Source organism: Pongo pygmaeus, chromosome 16, assembly GCF_028885625.2.
Source record: "Pongo pygmaeus isolate AG05252 chromosome 16, NHGRI_mPonPyg2-v2.0_pri, whole genome shotgun sequence".
Classification (NCBI taxonomy): domain Eukaryota; kingdom Metazoa; phylum Chordata; class Mammalia; order Primates; family Hominidae; genus Pongo; species Pongo pygmaeus.
The window spans coordinates 65,978,722-65,997,684 of NC_072389.2; the positions used below are offsets into that span (position 1 = coordinate 65,978,722).

An 18,963-nucleotide genomic window follows, 5' to 3' on the forward strand; every position below is an offset into this window, starting at 1 on the left:
ACCTTCCTATTCCTGTAGCAACATCACCACATCTTCTGATTCACTTTTTCCTTCCCACTTGACTAGCAGGTCATTCAAAAGCCAATGGTTATAAAGCAAGAAAACAATCCCGTAAAGGTTGACACTTGGCCTTCATGATACAGAGTTACGGCTTTGTACATGTACTTGAAGTATAAATGCCTTCAGTTTCCCTACTGTAAGGTCGTAGGTCCAGTTTACCTTTGTGAAGTGGTGGTACAAAGGAACTGAGAATAAACAAAATGTTTAGTAAATGACAGAGTGAAAAATTCCAAAGTCGAGTCTAGAGAATATTTTCAGTACTGAGAGTATATTATTTACAAAAAAAATTACTAGAATCCTCCTGCCCTTTGGTAAGCTTTTTATTGAAGAGCAACATGCAAACAGAAACAGACACAAATAATAAATGTAAACTTTATGAATTTTCACAGGCAATACGCCCAGATCAAGAAAAAAAAAATCTCCCTTTGGTTTTTTAGAATAGTTTTCCATGCCTGGGTCAAAATCACCAAATAATGCAAAACTTAGCTTATAAAATTTATTGTTTAAAGTTCAGTTAGCCAGAAAATGCTAAAAATTTAATAGAATACAATGCCTAAATATGAGCCATTTTACTTCAAAGAGAATAATTATCTTACACTTGTATTTCCCAAATTGGAAAGTTAGAAGTTTTGTTTTCTTTTTAACCATGAATGGGCATGTAGTTATTTCTCTCACCCTTTAAACAGCCAGGGTTTCCTCAGCTGCACCTTCCCAACACCCTCTCCAAGAATAGAGGGTGGCTTGCCTTGCTTTCCTTCCTCTTCACTCCCATCCTTCCCCCACATCACCACTGTGAGTTGTTCTGACATGGGGCCATCTCATTCTCCTCAGCCTTCCTAATTTTGGGCAGATCCACAGAAGACAGGAGGTGCTTTTTCTCATGGGCAGGGTGGCTGCGGGCCATTGCACAACCTCTGTTTATACAGTGAGTATGCTTCAGCCTATCCCTTTAACTGGCTAATAAAACTATGCTGGGAGCAACGTATCCCAATATTCTGAGACTGATTTGGCTCTGGGGGCACCAACTTCTCTCTTAGTTATAAGAGTCAGAAGCAAGACCCCACATTTGCTCCCACTCAATTGGCAGCCTTTTGATAGGAAACCAAATGGAATGCAAGACCTGCATGCCCCCTATTTGATAATAACAAAGAGGTAGATGGCCCAGCCACAAAGGGCAATATGAATGTCTATATGTTAGATGCCAACAAAGTGATTATAAAATTAAGGACAAGTATTTGGGCATTGCTTTCTAACTGCATGTTATTTTTCACAAGAAATTTCAGGGAAGGTTGGGCTTTCACATATTTAATTAGTATAATGGAACTGATTCTGCCAAGTGTATCTGTTAGTCGAGGGCTTAGCCTCCTTGTCACACTCAGGTGCTGACAGCTATCTGGGCAGAACTCTTCCCCCTTGGAGAAGGTCTGAGGGGGAGTGAATGGTGTATGTGTTAAGGTGCCCATCACTTACATGGTGGCAGGGCCTGCAAGGGCTTTCCATCTCTACACACAGTAATAAAATTCTCCAAGATGCCTACATTCATGACAAAAGTTTCACATCTTTCAGGAGCTGGGATAGCTCTGGAAGTGGTACTAATTGTATAAAAGCTTTTTCCTCCACACCAGCCCAAACCAAAAAGAAAAACAGCCATCATTTACTAGTACTATTTTTGCTAATATAGGTTGCAGATGATTAAACTGTAAAGCCTCTGTAAACCACAAATTTTATGCCCAGATCTTTGCTATATTAATAAAGAAAACAACAAAATCTCTGAAAATAGAATATCAGCAAAGATTCTGGTCTTCCACTGTTATGAAAGATGAAGACATTATAAAGAAAACAAGGATTAGAAAATTTGCTCTTGAATTCATGTTTGAAAGTGCTTTCTTTAATATAATTTATAGCCCATCTGATAAATCTGTCTGAATTTAAAGCCCCTTCTATTGTTACCTTGTGCTTTGTCATACAATTTTCAGAGTATGTCTCCTACAGTAAATTGTAGAGCAAGAGCTCTCAAACTTTTTGGTCTCTGTATACTTTTATGCTTCTAAAAACTGCAAAGAGGCCCGGTGTGGTGGCTTATATCTGTAATCCCAGTACTTTGGGAGGCTGAGACAGGCAGATCACCTGAGGTCAGGAGTTCGAGACCAGCCTGGCCAACATGGTGAAACCCTGTCTCTACTAAAAATATAAAAATTAGCTGTGTGTGGTGGTGCGTGTCTGTAATGTCAGCTACTCGGGAGGCTGAGGCAGGAGAATCGCTTGAACCCGGGAGGTGGAGGTTGCAGCAAGCCAAGACTGCGCCACTATACTCCAGCCTGGGTGACAAAGTGAGACTCTGTTTCCAAAAAAAAAAAAAAAAAGCTGCAAACAGCTTTTGTTTTTGTAGGTTATACATCAGTCATTACCATAGCAGAAGTTAAAACTGGGAACATTTACACAATTTACTTATAATTCAACTTAAAATAATAGTAATAAACACATTGCATATTAACATATAAAAATAAGTATATTTTATAAGACAAAAAGTTAGCACGAAGAATACCATTATTTTACATTTTTGCAAATCTTTTTATATCTGGCTATTAAAAGAAGACAAGTAGATTCTCATAGCTGCTTCTGCATTCAATCTGTTGTGTTATGCTCTTATGGTTGATGTATGTGAAGAAAATCTGGCCTCACAAAGATATGTAGCTAGAAAAAGGAGAGGTATTATAATAGCCTTTTCAGATAATTTTGGATATTCTTCTGTGGTACTACACTAAAACTCAACAAGTGGTAGTTTCTTAAAGATTAGTTAGAATATGGAACCTGAAGCCATATCACTGACTTTTTGTACTTTGTTAAATTAAAATACACCGGTATATTTTGCACTTTGAGTGGATCATTTACCTACATATATTTTTATAATATCATCCATGGGTCACTTGGAAACTACTGGTTCACTGGGTTTTGTATATCTTCCAGATTTTGACACATTTCATTATTAGATGTGGTTATATCAAGGAATTATGTTGATTAATATCACTACCCATATCATCAGAAAAGTTTTTAAGTATTGGGAAGCTGTCAGATTCATGGGGTTGGATACAAGTTTTCCAAAATTCAGATTTTTGCCTGAATGTTTGGGCAGTAAATACTGTGAATTGTTTTTCAGGAGATAACAGACTCAAAGTTCATTTTTGAGAACATATATGAAACGTATCCACATCTGAATAATTATAGTCCGTTATTCTATTAAGTAAAGTGGTATTCCATTCAAAAAACAGCTAGTTCAGCTCTTAACTCAAACAATGACACAAGTACTTTTCCCTGGAGACAAACATGGTACTTAGTAGTATAAAGCAGAAGTGCTTTATGCAAACTTCCAATTTTGTCATAAAGAACATTAAAAAGGTATGGACTCAACGGTCAAAATTTAATAAAGTTAATAAATTTTTCTGCTTCATCAAGGACATTCTTAAATGAAACTGGTTTTTTTTTGAGACGGAGTCTCACTCTGTCGCCCAGGCTGGAGTGCAGTGGCGCAATCTCGGCTCACTGCAAGCTCCACCCCCCAGGTTCACACCATTCTTATGCCTCAGCCTCCCGAGTAGCTGGGACTACAGGCGCCCACCACCACACCCAGCTAATTTTTTGTATTTTCAGTAGAGATGGGGTTTCACCATGTTAGCCAGGATGGTCTCAATCTCCTGACGTTGTGGTCGATCCGCCCGCCTCGGCCTCCCAAAGTGCTGGGATTACAGGCATGAGCCACCGTGCCCGGCGTTTTTTTTTTTGTTTTTTTGTTTTTAACAGCAACTGCACAGTAATGAAGAATACCATGACTGCTGGTACAGCTTGGCATTACTGTCCTGCTTCCTGCTAAGGTGCCAGCAGTTTTACCCACCAATGCTTTGCACCATTAATACAAATGGTAACTGTAGTAAAAAGGGGAAACAATGCCTCAGTATTGTTATGGAACTGGTTTTTATCTCTTGGAGCCTCTGAGAGGGCCTTGGGGCCCCACAGGGGGTCCCTGGATCACACATTGAAGATCACTACTGTAAAGGATAGTATCTATAAATCCAAACACTCTCTAATCTGCTAAATGCTTATGTCCTTGTGGGGTTCACGTAAAGAAGATTTAAAAGGTTTATTTCTGTCTCCACTCTCCTGCCCTTCCTGCTTAAAAAAAAAATTCCATTGTGGTAGTTCAACATAAATTGTGTGTATAGAACAAAGAAATTACAGTACTCTTGATTTCATCAGCATTTTCTCCTAACAAAGAAAGCTAGCTATTCTAACATGCTATTGAGAAAACTATTGAACTACCATGAGTTATAGGAAATATGACATGCTCAGTCCCCCCTCCATCTCACCTAAGTCCCAACTCTCTCCCAAACCTTTCACTTTGGGGGTATTTTGGATGACCTCTTAGTAGTGTCCTCAGAAATAATTGGTTGTCCTAATTCAGCCCCATGCAAATTAATGCTCCCCTAAAGAGGCCTTATTATAATTTTCAACCCTTGATGTCTGCATAATCCCCTATAGTTCTTTAACTTCTCGCTTTCTAACTTCTGTTTACCGATGCACTACTTTTGTCAGCTCAGTACAGCATCAATTAGTAACACAGTTGTGTTTATTAGGTCTCCCTAGAGCCTTGAGAAAGCTGCTTTGTATTTATTAATGACTACACAGAGCACTACTATTTTTCAATAGCATTTAAAAATTAGTAAATTACTGAAGATGAACTACAAAAGAACTTTAAATTTCAAAGGCAAGCAAAAAAAGCACATTATTCAAAACCACTCGTAATACTTGCATGGTTAATTTTATTTTCAATGTAATATCAAGAGAGAGGGAAGAAAGTCAAACCCAGACTCTTCTTCCTGTTCTACTTTTGGCATTTTGGAGTACACATGATTTGAGTTGGAGAACTGAAGCATAGATCTGGTGATTAATTAAGAGCTGGTTTAACAGGTCTAAATTTCATTATCTCACACACCTGTTAAGTAATGCACACCTGATTCAGCAGAAATCCACCCACAAGGTTAATCTCAAAAAATTAAGCAATCAACAGGAAAGAAAAAAGAGGCATACTGCACTAACTTAGGTCCAGTTTTATGTTCTCAAGCATAATTCCAATCCACCAATTTGAAATGTATCCACTTTGTTTTTCTCTTATTTTGTGAATAATTCCCTGTACTATATTAGGTGAAGTTAGAGTTGCCCACACTGGTATAGAATTCACTACTCAAGGAAACCAGAGAGACCAGTCGCTCCTGTGATGAATCTTTCCGAACCAAACTTAAAGTGATGTGAGCAATTATGGCATTCATTTGCCCTGCTTTTATATTCCTGGTCATTTATGAAATGAAGATGCTGATCTGCAAAAATCACTATCCATTCATGAAAGGAGCTCTGGGAGCTCCCCCTGAGGATCTGGCTATGAGGCAGAAACATACCTCAGTGCACTTCCTTTGTCTTCTGCTCCCTCTTTGATGTGCAAGTCACTGGTGGAGTAAGCTGTGATCGCTTTGATGTTGAACTTCTAGACTTTATTGTTACTAGCATGCCTACAAAGAGAGCTGTCAGTCATTTCTTACATCTGAACAACCGTGTTTCTTTACAGCACCTCTTTTACAAGCATCAATCCTTAAATACATGTTTTCACATTCCTGCTGATTACCACACTATCTTTGTTGGGGGAGGGCTGTGCTCAAATATAACTACAGCACCCACATTTTCTGTAAACACCCTGAGGCATCATCAGATGGCTGGTAACCAACCTTCTTCAACAAGAGAAGCCCCAGTGCAAAACATGTTTCTAGCAAACGAAAACATTCTGAAAACGCTCGATCCATCTTAACAGTCGAAATGAGTAGTTTAGCCAATATTTCCCCTAAGCAGCCACTGAAATTGCATAGAAACTTCCAAGCCACTTCAAAAGGGATTCTGAACGCAACAGCAGCAGGGGGCTTAGAAAGACTGCCAAAACTCTGAGACATCTTAACTCATCTTAAACAACTTTGTTTCTCTGCAATAGTGGAAACAAAACGCTTCTGTTTTACAAGATTTTGCTTGTGGTAGAAACATTGCTTTTGAAATGGATTTCTATCAAACCAATTGTTTTGTTAAACAATATCATTTTCAAAAGTTGCTTGCTATTACAGATGCAACTTAAGTTAGAGGAGGATGATTTTTCATAATCTTGTGTCTAGGGCACACGTGGCTGTGAATGCAATGTATGTACAATTTCTTAGATATATATAAAATAGGCAGTATGCAAATCTTTAAAGATCTCTGTTGAAAAAGATATGGCTCTAATTTCATTTCTTTTCAAACTCCTTTATCGCTTCTGAAACTGCTGAATATTATCAAACCCCACTGGGAAATTCCACACAAGGAAATAAGGTGCTTACATCACACCATGCTGGTTTATAATGAACTGCTGTCTTTTTGAATAAATGTTTCAGTGAAATCCAAGTTCTTAAAGATGCCAGGTCTCAAATTAGGAAGTTAAATGATATTTTTTTCATGCTGGAGCTTAGTTCTGTTTTTCTTTTTTATAAAATAAGATGGCATCACAAGAGATACATTGTTTCTGCTTGCTAATAAACTGCAGACGATACATTGGGAGAGACTCAATTTCTTTGGGTTCCTGGCCTGGAATATTTGGTAAAGAATAAAATTACTGTGGTATGCAATGGTTAAGGCTATTCCATGGTTTCCATTTTTAAACAACTGCCCCCGCCCCTTGGTTTTAAATCAACCATCAAAAACGGAAAAAGCTTTGGGCTACAATTTGATAAATAAGGTATGACTGTAATTTACTAGAACTAAGTCTGGGCATATTTATTATTAATATTAATGAAAACTTGCTTGTTCTTAAATTTATTTAAATAGCATAAAGTAATTACCTCTTTCTACCTTAAATTTTCACTTCCAAAAGGAACTGATTAGCTGATCGAAGGACCTATAGCAATTAAGGGTAGAGACAGGGAATAAGGAAAGTAGGAGGCATTTGTTTGCCTCTCCCAAGTCTCAAACAAGAAACTAGACCATGTTTCTGTTTTAATAGAAACACTTTCATAGAACGGTAGAGATGGAAAAGATCTTGGTGGCTACCAAGTTCAACCCTTTAACTTTAAAAACAGGGAAAGTGAACAATTGAGGTTTAACCTGACAATTATTGCATTGCAGATCTGGGACAATAACCCGTATCTTCATCTTCCCCCACCCTATGTAGGGGGGTTTCCACTACTCAACATTGTTTCGCTACACTGCGGACAGGGTGACTCATGTACAAAGTGAAGGGTGTTGGGCTTCAGAGGTTTCTCAACCAGAATTATCTGAGTATCTTTAAAAATGTAGCAATACTTGAGCTCTACACCTTGGGACCAATAAAATCAGAAATCTGTTAAGAGCACAGCCTAGGCTTATATATCTTTTAAAAACTCTCTAGATAGATTAATATGCAGACCAGGTTGGGAGCAGATGACCTATGAGGTCTATTGCAAAATGTTCACCATCAGTTGGGAAAATTTTTTGATTCAGTTCCCTGATGTTGACTCATGAGGCCATAAGAATTTCTAAACCATTATACTGTTTTTACATTGGCCTAGCTGTTGTCATTATCTGCATTTATCTAGTTCATTGATATGTTTACTTAAGTATTACCTACCTCTGCCACCAGAATGTACACTCACAGAGACCAGAGACTGACATGATCACTGCTGTCCCCTCGGCCGCCAGCATCACATCTGCCACAATAATGAGATACTACACCAGCATTTTCAAAAGAAAAAGGGGGCTGGTGTCGCAGTGTGGAAGCAGGCAGATGGTCCTTCTCCACACCAGCCAGAGGAAGTCTACTTTGATCTATCCCACCAGACTAGAATCTAAGCTGCACGAAGGCAGCATTTGGTCTCCCCTGTTTGGATGTCACCTCCAGAGCCTGGACACTGGCAGATACACACCAGATGCTCAGTGCCTGAGAAAGGCCATGTGCTAAACAGGAAGCACTGATCAGCTTCCAGGGCACTGAAACCTTTACTCTGTGGCTGAATAAAGCAACCTTGAAAAGACATCACTGTTTCCACTGAGTTGGCCTTGACTTCTGCAGTAAGACTCCTAGCCTGCTCCTGCTAAGTGGTCACAGTATTGGCAAGACCCAGCCCAGGCACACACTGAAGGCTAAAATACATTGTGTCTATGTCACATGCAGAGGCTGGGGCTTCTGGACAAGGCTTTATGCCGAAAAGGAGTACAGTATGTGAAAAGTCTCACAGCAGCCTCCAGCACCAAAACAGCCTCAGGGTTCTCTCCTGTTTGGGCCACTTGGGGTAAGAGATTTGAGGGAACAGTCTGCCCACTTGCTTCTGCATGCTGGTTGATAGCAAGGCCAAAGTTAACAGAAAAATATTTCAAGTGTGTTAATAACAATGCCAGAAATTGCTCACATCCGGCACCTCTTCCATGCTGAAGGGAGTGAACTAAAGAGAAGTGAATGGTTACCTTAAATATAATTTACCTTTCTGAGATTCCCTTTCCTCGTGAGTAAGAGGAAAGGGTTAGCCCCGAGCAGTGGTTCCCAAACCTGTCTTATCCTCACAAGAAGATCTTTACAAAAAAAGATTCCTTGGCCTCCCCCTAGGCTTTTGGAAGCAGGATCTGTGCAGGTGTTGCTGGAGAATGGCATTTATTTTTTAAATGCTTCCCAGATGACTATGAAGATCAATGACATTAGGGAACCACTAAAGGACTGGAGGACTCTGCGGTCCACCTGGCTCTGACAGGCTAGAACAGAGCTTAACAAAGTGAGGCCTAAGGACCAGCTGCATCAGAAACATCTGAGATGCTGTGTAAATACACGCCTTCGTGGGCCTCACCCCAGAATGACAGAATCAAACTCTGTGTGAGACCCAGGGATCCGCCTTCTTAAGACTCTCTGGAGTATGGGTTGTACTCTACAGTTTCAGAATCACTGTTTCAGGCAGGATTTTAGAGCTAACTTATGGCTTATGTGGAAGCAAATCATGTTCATCCATAAGTATAGGGTTTGACTTTATCCACTTACATTAACATTTCATTGCATTGTTTGGCATGTCACAGAAATCTCCTTTGTTTTAAATGGCATGTAGCTTATAGCAAATGCAAATGTATAAGTCCAACAGTCATAAAGCAGCCTTCTCTGACTAAGTGTGGCTGCCAACTTCTCAGTGCATTTTTTAAACGCTGATTCATGGCTTAAGACACTTGATTGGGAGGAAGGTGTCTCAGCTCCTATTATAAAGGCACAAAGGTGGTACCTGAATTACCTAGCACAAAATAGGCACTTAAGTATTTGCTTAAACAAATTTATTTACTTATTTTCACCCAGTGTTCTACAGAAGATTTGAAGTGAGATAAACAAATAAAAAGACGGAGAAAAAAACCTTTCCAACAACTGAAAAATGAAAATAACATTCTGTGAAAAAGAGAATACTTCTCATGTGGTGAAAAAATCACACTTCTGGGTGGCGCAGTTTGTAAAACGGTTGGCTTCAATAACTGATCTGAAACTTAACCACAAGTCTTCACTTCTGAACCACTACCTTATTTCGATGATAGAAAGGTTTAAACAGCAGGTTTTCCTTGCTTTTCATTTTTTTTCTTCTTTTTCATGAAATGCTGCAATATCATCTTTCTAATAGGAACAAGTAAGCACTATTATCCTTTACAAGCCTGGTGATTATTTGTCATTATTATTACCCTGGTTATTCTAGCTCAGATCAGCTTTGACTTCTTCAGCAATGCAAAATTCATATAAACGTGCATTCTTATACCTCTGTGTAGCACCAGGAACAAACAACACTTAAACAAATAGGAAGATCTATATTCATTCCTCAGATTCCGACACAGAAATCAGATTGTTTTACCATTGTTTCACACTTGTTATAACACCAAAATCCAAATCCACAATCCACTTGTATTATCTATTTATCCTAAAAATTATGCAAATGAATACTTGTCGCTACCTCATGCAGAGTTGCTGACATATCCTCTATCTTATTTTTTAGGCAAACTGTATATACTTAAGTGAACCAAATGATCTAACCATAAATCTTCAGAAACCAAGGGGTTAATAGTTTTTTCATCCATGTTTAAAATTGTTTTATTGCCCCCCAAAAGCTACTGTAGTTTACTTTTTTACTAAATGTTTATCATTTTTGAAAAAGAAAAGCTCTAGATTTAAAAAGGGGAAATGCTGAATTTAGCTCATCAAATGACGACCTCTTTTTAAAAAATATTCAAGGGTTGGGAAATAGAATGGAGTTTGAAACTTAAAAAAATACAAGGATTACTAAATATGTCATAACAATTGTTTACTCACAAACCAAATTTCACTTAAATTTAATATTGAGCCAAACAGCAAATAAATCAATCAGCTTTAAGTTAAAAATTTTTTTTCCTTTACTTCCTGCCAAGCAAACTTTTAAAATTCAGTATCTCTTCCACAGTTACATTTCTGATAACCATGAAAAACAAGGAGTTAAACTTTTGAATCTGGTATAGAATGTCTCATTCCAATTAAGAAAATAACTACAACCTTTGACCTTCCCACTAGCCTGATGGGAAATTCACTGGCACCATTAGGGGTTTAGCCTTCCATGGGCAAGTAACCACTAGAGGGCAGCCTTATCTCATATCTGACATGCGGCAGAAAAATACCTCAAATGCTTCTAATGTTACTTTAATTATTTTTGTAGTATCTTTGATTTTCCTGGATACTTAATAATCAACTTCAAATGGAACTAAAAGTATTCCTAAACAGTTCAAAAGTCCACTTTCACAAACAATGATATCACAAAGACTGGTGGTGAGAGGTGCTAGAGATACAGCTAGCTGATGTTATCTTTAAAATTTTACAACAAAAGTTTTTCATCCTTAAGTCATGGCTGCCTCTTTACTATGTGCTGGGTTAAGTGCCAAGTCAATTATATCACAACTGGCACTTGGGGTCCATTTTTGGCATCAAAATTTCAAGTGGTTCTAGGCAAACTGAAGTGTGTTTGAAGAAGAAACTGACCAAGATTGTGGGAAGGAAGAACCACACTTACAGCAAAAAGGACTGGAGAGGGACAGCAGATATTACGTATTAGAGGGGTGTGTGTGTGTGTGTGTGTGTGCATGCGTGTGTGTGTTACACTACTAGTCTTCAAATGACTGACAGTCTTTCATTTGAAAGATGGGTTAAATGTGTTCTGCACAGCCCCAAAGGAAAGGATCAGAATTAAGGGATTAAAAGTACAAAGGAGAGAGTTATGCTTGATATAAGAAGACTTTTCTAATTCAAGATGGAATAACCTATTTTTAAAGATAGTGAGTTCCCCATTGTTGGGGTGTTCAAGCATAACCAGATAACTACTTGGCAGAAATATTGTGGGCAGGGTCCAAATCCCAGTGGGACATTCATCTGAGTGACTTTAAAGGTTTCGTCTGAGACTGAAGTAATCCTTATTTGCTTTCAGTCAAACACACCTTAATCCAGCAGTCATTAAGGCCATTCCCCACTAAGTGAGAAAAGAGCTTTTTCAGATCTACTTGAAAACTTTTAGACTTCACATGATTTTCTAAAAGACAAACGATTTCTCAAGAATAGATCTACAATCATGCCCTTAAGCTGTCATGAAAACAAACAGGACAGCACTCACAAGCACAAGAATTCCTAAGCTTTATACTACACAAAGTCATATTAAAATTAGAAGATGCATTTGTGAATGTTCCCTTTGCCTAAGGATAAGTGGAACATATAGATATATCTCTCAATTCTATCATAATGGCGATTGGTTATACAGGTTAGCTGTACTTCATGGTATTCCGTATTCTTGAGGAAAATAATGCTTACATTTCACTCATATCCTCTTACAACAAGCAGACTTAATGAAAATCATGGATGAAGAGAGCTAATGATAAGCAAATAAGAATAACCCCATTTGTACCAAATTGATTTTATTAAATAGTAATTTAAAGATATTAGGCTCAGTAAAGCATTACATAATTGGATCTATTTTTTTCCCATATAAATGCCAGAGTTATAATTTCCACTAACTAGAGACAAAGTTACATCCAGGACGTTTTTCACAGCTTCCTCCAGGGGAGGCATGAAGATAGAAATTAGGGTTGTAGTTCTTGTTTCACCATGTTATCAGATGGAAAAGCTAGGCTATAACGCAACCTCTGTGAGCCTCAGTTTCTTCAGCTAAAAAATATGGGACTATCAGTGACTCTCTATGGGGGATTAAATGATGTAAGAGTGTTTGTAAACCATAAAGCACAAAATAAATATAGATTAGCATCATCTCCCTATTTGTTTATGAAATGCCTAGTAAACTTCAGAAGCAGTAACATTTTAAAAAATGAAATAACTGGAAAACCTAGGGAATAAACTTGACATTATTTTTTATACCCACAGGAGCAAAGATTTTTAAAGTTATCGTATTATTTCCTGAAAATATGATGAGGGCTAACAAATTTCATTCCAAAAAGAAAATTCAGAAACAAAAGATTTCAGCTGCTTCCTTGCATTTTGCCCATTGGATAGTATATGCTATTATCCATCTATTTAGACCTCCTATCTCTTGACATAGCACTCTTGACAATTAACAGAAAAATCATGTTCTATCATGTCACACAAAATACTGACGGATAGAAAAAGCTCTGACTACGACTGTCTCAGTTCATGAGTCAAAAGGTTGGGATGGAAGGGAGTTATCTTCAGTAGAATAGCTAGATGGGGGAGACAGAACTTGTAAATCATTCCTCAGAGGGTCTGTATGTGGTCTTTGAGATACTATCAAATGTCAGTTCACACCTGACTTGTCACTGGTGGATGGCTCCAAAAAAACTGTTTTTTAAGTAGAGAAACATAAAAATGGTATAGCTGCTGACTCTGAGTGTCTAATTATGGTTTTAAAATTATTAAATATGAAATATATAAAGGCAGCCTTGATTTCTTACTAATAAATGTTGTAAATAGTAAAAATATATGCAGAAAACATTTCCATGACAGAGCAGTCTTAGGAAATTTGTTCCACATAAGGGGTTTTGTTGATCCCTATAATAATTTAAGAGATTTTTAAGAAAACTGAACCCTACATCTACCTCTGCAAATCTATTCATGCATCCGTCCGTCCATCCATCCATCCATCTATCCATCCAGTAACTTCTTTTCCCCAGTAAATGGCCATTTATAAATATTATTTTCCTAGGTACCCCAGAGCAAATAACAAAGTGGCTGGGTGCTATTGTAGGTGCTTTGCAATTATCACCTTGCTGATCTCATCCATTTTTATTGTGTTTCACTTGAGTGGGAGGGAAAGATAGGAGAAAAAGGACACTAATGAGAATTATTAATATATTTACAAGTATATCTACTACATATTAAAGAGCTAAGGTTTAGATGACATACTGTATATTTTTAAATGACTATTTCTGTTTAGAAATTACATTATTTCATGACTGGGCAGCATTAAATAAATTATATGGTTCTCAATTCAAATCGTGGGCAAAAGGGTTTACTTGTGCATGATGCTGCTTTGTATCTCAAGTAATGTGATTGAAATATATGAAATCAAGAGGCTGCCCATGAAAATGCTGCTTTTAAAATACTCTCTACTTCATGGAGGGTTCAGGCTTCTCCCTCCTCCCATGGATAAATGGATTCAGAAATCCTCTTTGTCTTTAAAAGAACTGATCCCTTCTTGCCAGATAAGCACTCTGCTCAATAGTGGCAACCATTTGGGTTTTCTCTTTTCAAGATCCAGCCATCACCTTCTCCCAATCCTTCCCATCACAGGTAACAAAAATGGTACAAAAATCCCAGTGAAGGGATACCAGGCAATGGGTCCTTACAATGAGATCAGAGATCGAATTCCAGTTTCATTTGGTAAAAAGAAAGGCCAAGTTCTTCAAAACTACAGAATCGTATTTATTAGAGTTGGACATACTACCAACACATACAGTATTTTCAAAGTGGTGAGGAGTCTTGCATTTGCACATGAATCAGGCCGGAGGAAGAATCTATGGGCCAGAAATTCCCTTTAAGCCTCCCTGTGCTCTTATAACTCCATTTACACGAACACAGGCTGAGCACTCATATGAAGCAAAGGGGTATATCATCTACTGAAACTGATGAACGTCTTACATTTCCTTTCAGTACTCCGCTGCCGCGTGACATCTGGCCAATGCACTTTTATGATGACCAGAACAAGTGCTCCCCCGATTATAAATGTTATAGCTGGCTCTCTCCCTTTGCCCAAGAAGCAATCCAAATGGTATTGGAATTTTGTTGTTAAACAAAAGCAAAATTGAAGGATGAGACTAGAGTTGCTCAAATGAAGATTTATTACATTTGAGCATGAAACTAAGCCTAAACTTATTTGACAACTAATGCAGAGGAAGGATTTTCTTCTTTGGTGAGTTCAAAGGGCCTGATTTACTGATGTTTAAAAAACATCAGTAAATCAGCCAACAAAGAGAATCTTTCTTTTATGGTGGCTTGTTCTCTCCTCCCTTGTCCACATGCATCCACATACCAAAAAGCTATATTGTAAATAGTATTTGTTTTGCACGAAAAATCTAGTTATACAAACTCTCTTACACATGGAACCAATTTAACTATTAAAACTGAGAGGCAATAGGGAAGTATTTAATAAGATTCTAAGCCAGTTTTTTCCTCTTAAATCTGATATGGAAACATTTACAGCATTCCTCACTTTCCCACAAACTATTTTCTTTTTCAGCTTAAGTTTGCACCAAAGCAAGATAATCCCATTAAAATTCAGGATATTATGATATTGGGAGTGAAATCTTCTAACTGTCCAGATGCATTCTCTCTCCCTCGTCCTCTACCTATCTCTCTCTCTCTCTCGCAGGCAGCTGAGTTTATAGAAAAATTGCATTGCCAGTACTTCTGAGGCACTTTTTTCAAAGCACAATACTATGAAACTATTATTTTATGGCAGACAGAGGTCACTCCAAGACAAATGTGTGGGGGTAGCGTGTGTGATTCTCATTATTCTATTAGCAAGGGATAGTATGGAACTTCACTTTGTAGAATTACAAAAGCAAAAGCCTATGTACTAGGAAACATCAACTTTAAATCAAAATATTAAAACGTACTTTCCTTATTGTTTGGTGGGTGGTTACTGTTCATTAAGGGAGAAAGCAGTTTAAAATGTCTCAGCCTCTCGCCTTTCCCCCAATCAACACAAATTATATTAGACAAAGTGGATAAAGACTGGCATTGACATCTTCCAAATAGCAAAATCTATTTTATAATTTAAAAACAAAAAATACTTTAACTGCAGAGAGCATTTAAGACGTTTCACACTTACAAGGCTAATGAAATGCAGGAATAGCATAAAAGTTTTTTTGGGGGGTGGGGGAAAATAGATTTTTTAACATAAGAAGTCGGTAAGAAATCTTAATAATTTTTCCTCCCAAATAATTTTAAGTGCTTAAGAGCGCGGATCACGGGAGGTTTCCTCTCTTTTACTTATATGAATTGCATATTCTAAAAATGATCAAATCCCATTTCCCTCAAAGCCACAGGGGAAAAGAGAAAATTTGCTGTGGGCACATTATATAGAAAGATTTCATCTCAAGCAGCTCATCTTAACGTCCAGTACGTTTCGGCCTGTTAATAATTAATAAAAGAGATGCCACCCAATCTCTAGTGAAGAAAGGCAAAGCTCGGTGATCCGAAAGTAAACCCAGCGAAGATACCGAACTGGTGTCCTTCATTCCAGATTGCAACAAAACCCCAAACTAGCAAACGTTTAACAAGCGCTTGGCGCCCGCACGGGTGGGTAGGACCCGCAGGACAGTCTGGGTCTGCACAATTGCTGCGCATTAGGGAAGCCGCGTCCGCCGCAAACAGATGGGGCTCTAAATCCCCAAGCCTGGTGGCCGGGCCTGCGAAGCCGCTCGGGCAGATTATCCATGGCGAGAAACCTGCGGGCGCACAAGCGGGCGGCGGGCGGCGGGCGGCGGGCGGCGGGCGGCGGGCGGCGGGCGGCGTGCTGCGGGCTGAGTTTCTCCGGAGCTGTTTGCAACCGTCCCAAGAGCGAGTCTCGGTTTCTCCGGCAGCACGGGCGACTTCCTGCACACCTCCAAACTTTAGCTTTCCCATCAGAAAGTTCCCTGACTTGCCACGGTTTCTCTCCTTCTCACCTGAGAGGACCTAGAGCCAGTCCTCCCTCCAACCACATCCCCCTCCCCTCCCGCCCCCGGCCCGGCTACTGAGTCCTGATGAGGGCGGAAGGCCGGGCCGCCCGGCAGGATTGGCCGCGACTAACCCGCGCCCGTCGGCCCTCACCACGGACTAACCTCCGCCCCTGCCCGCGGATCCCGTGGGCTGCCGAGTTCCTCCCCACCTCCATCCACCAGCCAAAGTGTCAAGCGGGTTGCGCCGCAGCTCCCTGGGCCGCCGAGAGCGTCTTGGCACACTCGAGGCGCCCGTCTCGCTCCGGCCCGCGCGCTTTCGGAAGTGGCCGCGGCGGGACACAGCGCGGGACACAGCGCGGACCTGCGGCACTTGCCCGGCCGGCGGCCGCTGAGGCGCTCGGGGCCTCAGGGGGAGGGCGCAAGGCCTGGGGTGCTGACCAGTCCCCGGGGATGACATCGCGACAACGCGCACGCACGGCCCTGCCCGGCCGCGGCGCCTCCCCGACCTAGGCCGGAGCTGTCCCGGGTGCGGGCCCTGGGGACCGGCCGCGGGCGTCCCCGGCTTCCTCTGAACTCCGCAGACCTTCCCCTTCCTTTCCGAAGCGCGGCGACTCCCGGCAAACTTTCTTTTGGGAGACCCGCCGGGTGCCCAGCGGATCCAGGAGACTGACAGGAGCCGGAGGGGGCAGCAGAGGGGGATCCACCCCGTGCGCCTTTGCCCCCCAATCGGAGGTAGGCCGATCCCGTGGCCGGGCTCAGGTGGCGCCGCGGCGGTGGCCCAGAAGGCCCTGGCGGGGCCCCCGCGCCGAGCCCCGGGCAGTACGTGCGTTCGGGCAGGCGCGCCCACCCCTCCCCCTGCGCGCCCTCCTCCCCGCCCCCCGGAGCCGTCAGCCCACCCGGCCCCGGTGGGGCGCCCGGGCTCACCTTTCATCGCTGCGATCACAAAATACATCATTTAAGCCGCGGTGCGGAGAGCGCAGGGAGAGCGGATGGTCCGACCCCGGAGCCCCCTCTGCCGCCGCCGCGCCGCCGCCGCCCGAGCCACAGCAGCAGCTGCCGCAGCTGCCCGCCCGCCGAGAGCCATCCCGAGCCATAAGAGGCTCCATGTGACCGGCTGACATCACGGCCGCCGCTCTGTTTACACCGCGCCCCTCCGCTTCCTCCCGGGGCGGGAGGCGGGAGGCGGGAGGCAGGCGCGCCCCAGCGCCGCTCCCCGCCCCGCCCCCGCGGGCAGGTGAGTAGCAGCGGCGGCTCCGCTGGCCCACCCCGGCCGGGCCTGCCCTCCCGCGCCCCGGGCCCTCGCCCGGGCGCCTGCTTTCCCCTCGCCTTCGGGATCACCTGTGGCCGCCGGTCGCTTTTCTGCACGCAGCGCCCCGCGGAACGCTCCTCTGACCACTTTCTCCCCCCACTCGGTGGGGCAAGAGGCTCGCAACCCGACGCCACTCTCCTGCTGGTTTCCCGGAGCCCTCGGGGGCGATAAATGCGCCAGCTCGTTGGTGGAAAAGACAGGTTTGGTCTGGGGAGCTATGGTCACCCTCATTTCCTAGAGCGCCCCAGCTCTAATCGGAAGCTACGGCCCCCTTCTGGGCCGTGGAGAACGAAGCCACTGGGACCGTCCGGGGAGTGGAGTAAGCTCCTCCGAAGTCTTTCTGGAGAGACTCGGCCTGGGCGGGGGAACTCCGCCCACCCAACCCTTGGCAACCCTTGGATATTGGCAGTTATACCAATAACCAAGGTCCTGGTCTACACCTGTCCCCCCGACCCCCTTCCCCGCGTCAAAGACCACTGATACCCGCAAGGAAAGCCGGAAATTGTATGCGAATCACCTAAATGAACTCCAGTTGCCAGCTGATTTGAGCCGCTAAATTCCCAGGCTCTTTCATATCTCTCCAGAGAACGCATCTACAAGTAGGAAAAGCTATCGTTTTCATACCCTAAAAATGAAACACTGTGGTATTTCTGACAGAAAATAAAGACCTCTAAAGGTGAACTTTGTACATTTTCACATGCAACTAAGACTTAATTCCCTCTAAACTTTGAAGCTTAATTCTTTTTACTGTCCTTATGGAAGTGTAAATCATGATGTTATTATTTTACAGATCAATCTCTTTACGATGAATTTCAGATGCTACATACCCAGAGTCTGCATTGTTTAAAACTTTGGTCAGGGTGTCTATACTACCGAGCATAACAGAAAAAAATTCTGAAAAGCCAAGTTTGCGTACCTATTGCGGTTCCTTCACGAAATTTCATTCTGCTTGCTTTTCTGTTGGTCTGTTGCCACGCACAACTTAAAATATCAGATGGCTATTAGCTGTTGCATTCATGATGATTAAGCAAGGATAATTCTAGCATATTTTTTTCTCCATGTAAGTGAGTTGCTCTTGCCCCTGAGTTGGGGCACAATTTAAAACACAAGCAAATAATCAGCACTGTAGAAAACAAGGATTCATACACCCCCTCCCCAGCCCCCTTTCAAGGCAAAATTGAGTCTTCCAAACATTTATACAGCGCTCTGATTTAGAAGGTCAATAAAGTTCGTTGTCCTTCAGTCAAGCCATGGCTTTATAAAAGTTTGATTTCAGGTAAATTCATTCTAATACAGTTTTTTTCTTAAAGATTTTTTCCCCAAAACAAACTACAAAGAAATTATAAAAATGTGAACCCAAGACCTACCCATGTTAACTCAGCTGTCCAGCCATAGCAAAG

General features: G+C 41.6%; 1 protein-coding gene and 1 long non-coding RNA gene across 6 annotated transcripts in view; one reads left to right on the forward strand and one right to left on the reverse strand.

The window, feature by feature from the left end:
- The window catches only part of RORA (RAR related orphan receptor A), a 735,085-nt gene that overhangs the window by 82,370 nt on the left and 633,752 nt on the right, over window positions 1-18,963 (reverse strand). Inside the window, exon 1 of one of the 5 annotated variants that reach the window (XM_054451120.2) lies at window positions 18,931-18,951. The exons of 1 other annotated variant lie outside the window; for it this stretch is intronic. In XM_054451120.2, the coding sequence (XP_054307095.1) occupies window positions 18,931-18,934 (4 nt within the window). In that variant the 5' untranslated portion in view covers window positions 18,935-18,951. Of the gene's footprint in view, window positions 1-17,178; window positions 17,381-17,592; window positions 18,058-18,479; window positions 18,670-18,930; window positions 18,952-18,963 lie in introns of those variants that run through there. 3 more of the 5 variants (XM_054451118.2, XM_054451116.2, XM_054451119.2) reach the window with 3 other exon arrangements.
- LOC129014112 (uncharacterized) overlaps window positions 1-18,963 on the forward strand; it is a 96,053-nt gene that overhangs the window by 31,663 nt on the left and 45,427 nt on the right. The window lies entirely within an intron of this gene.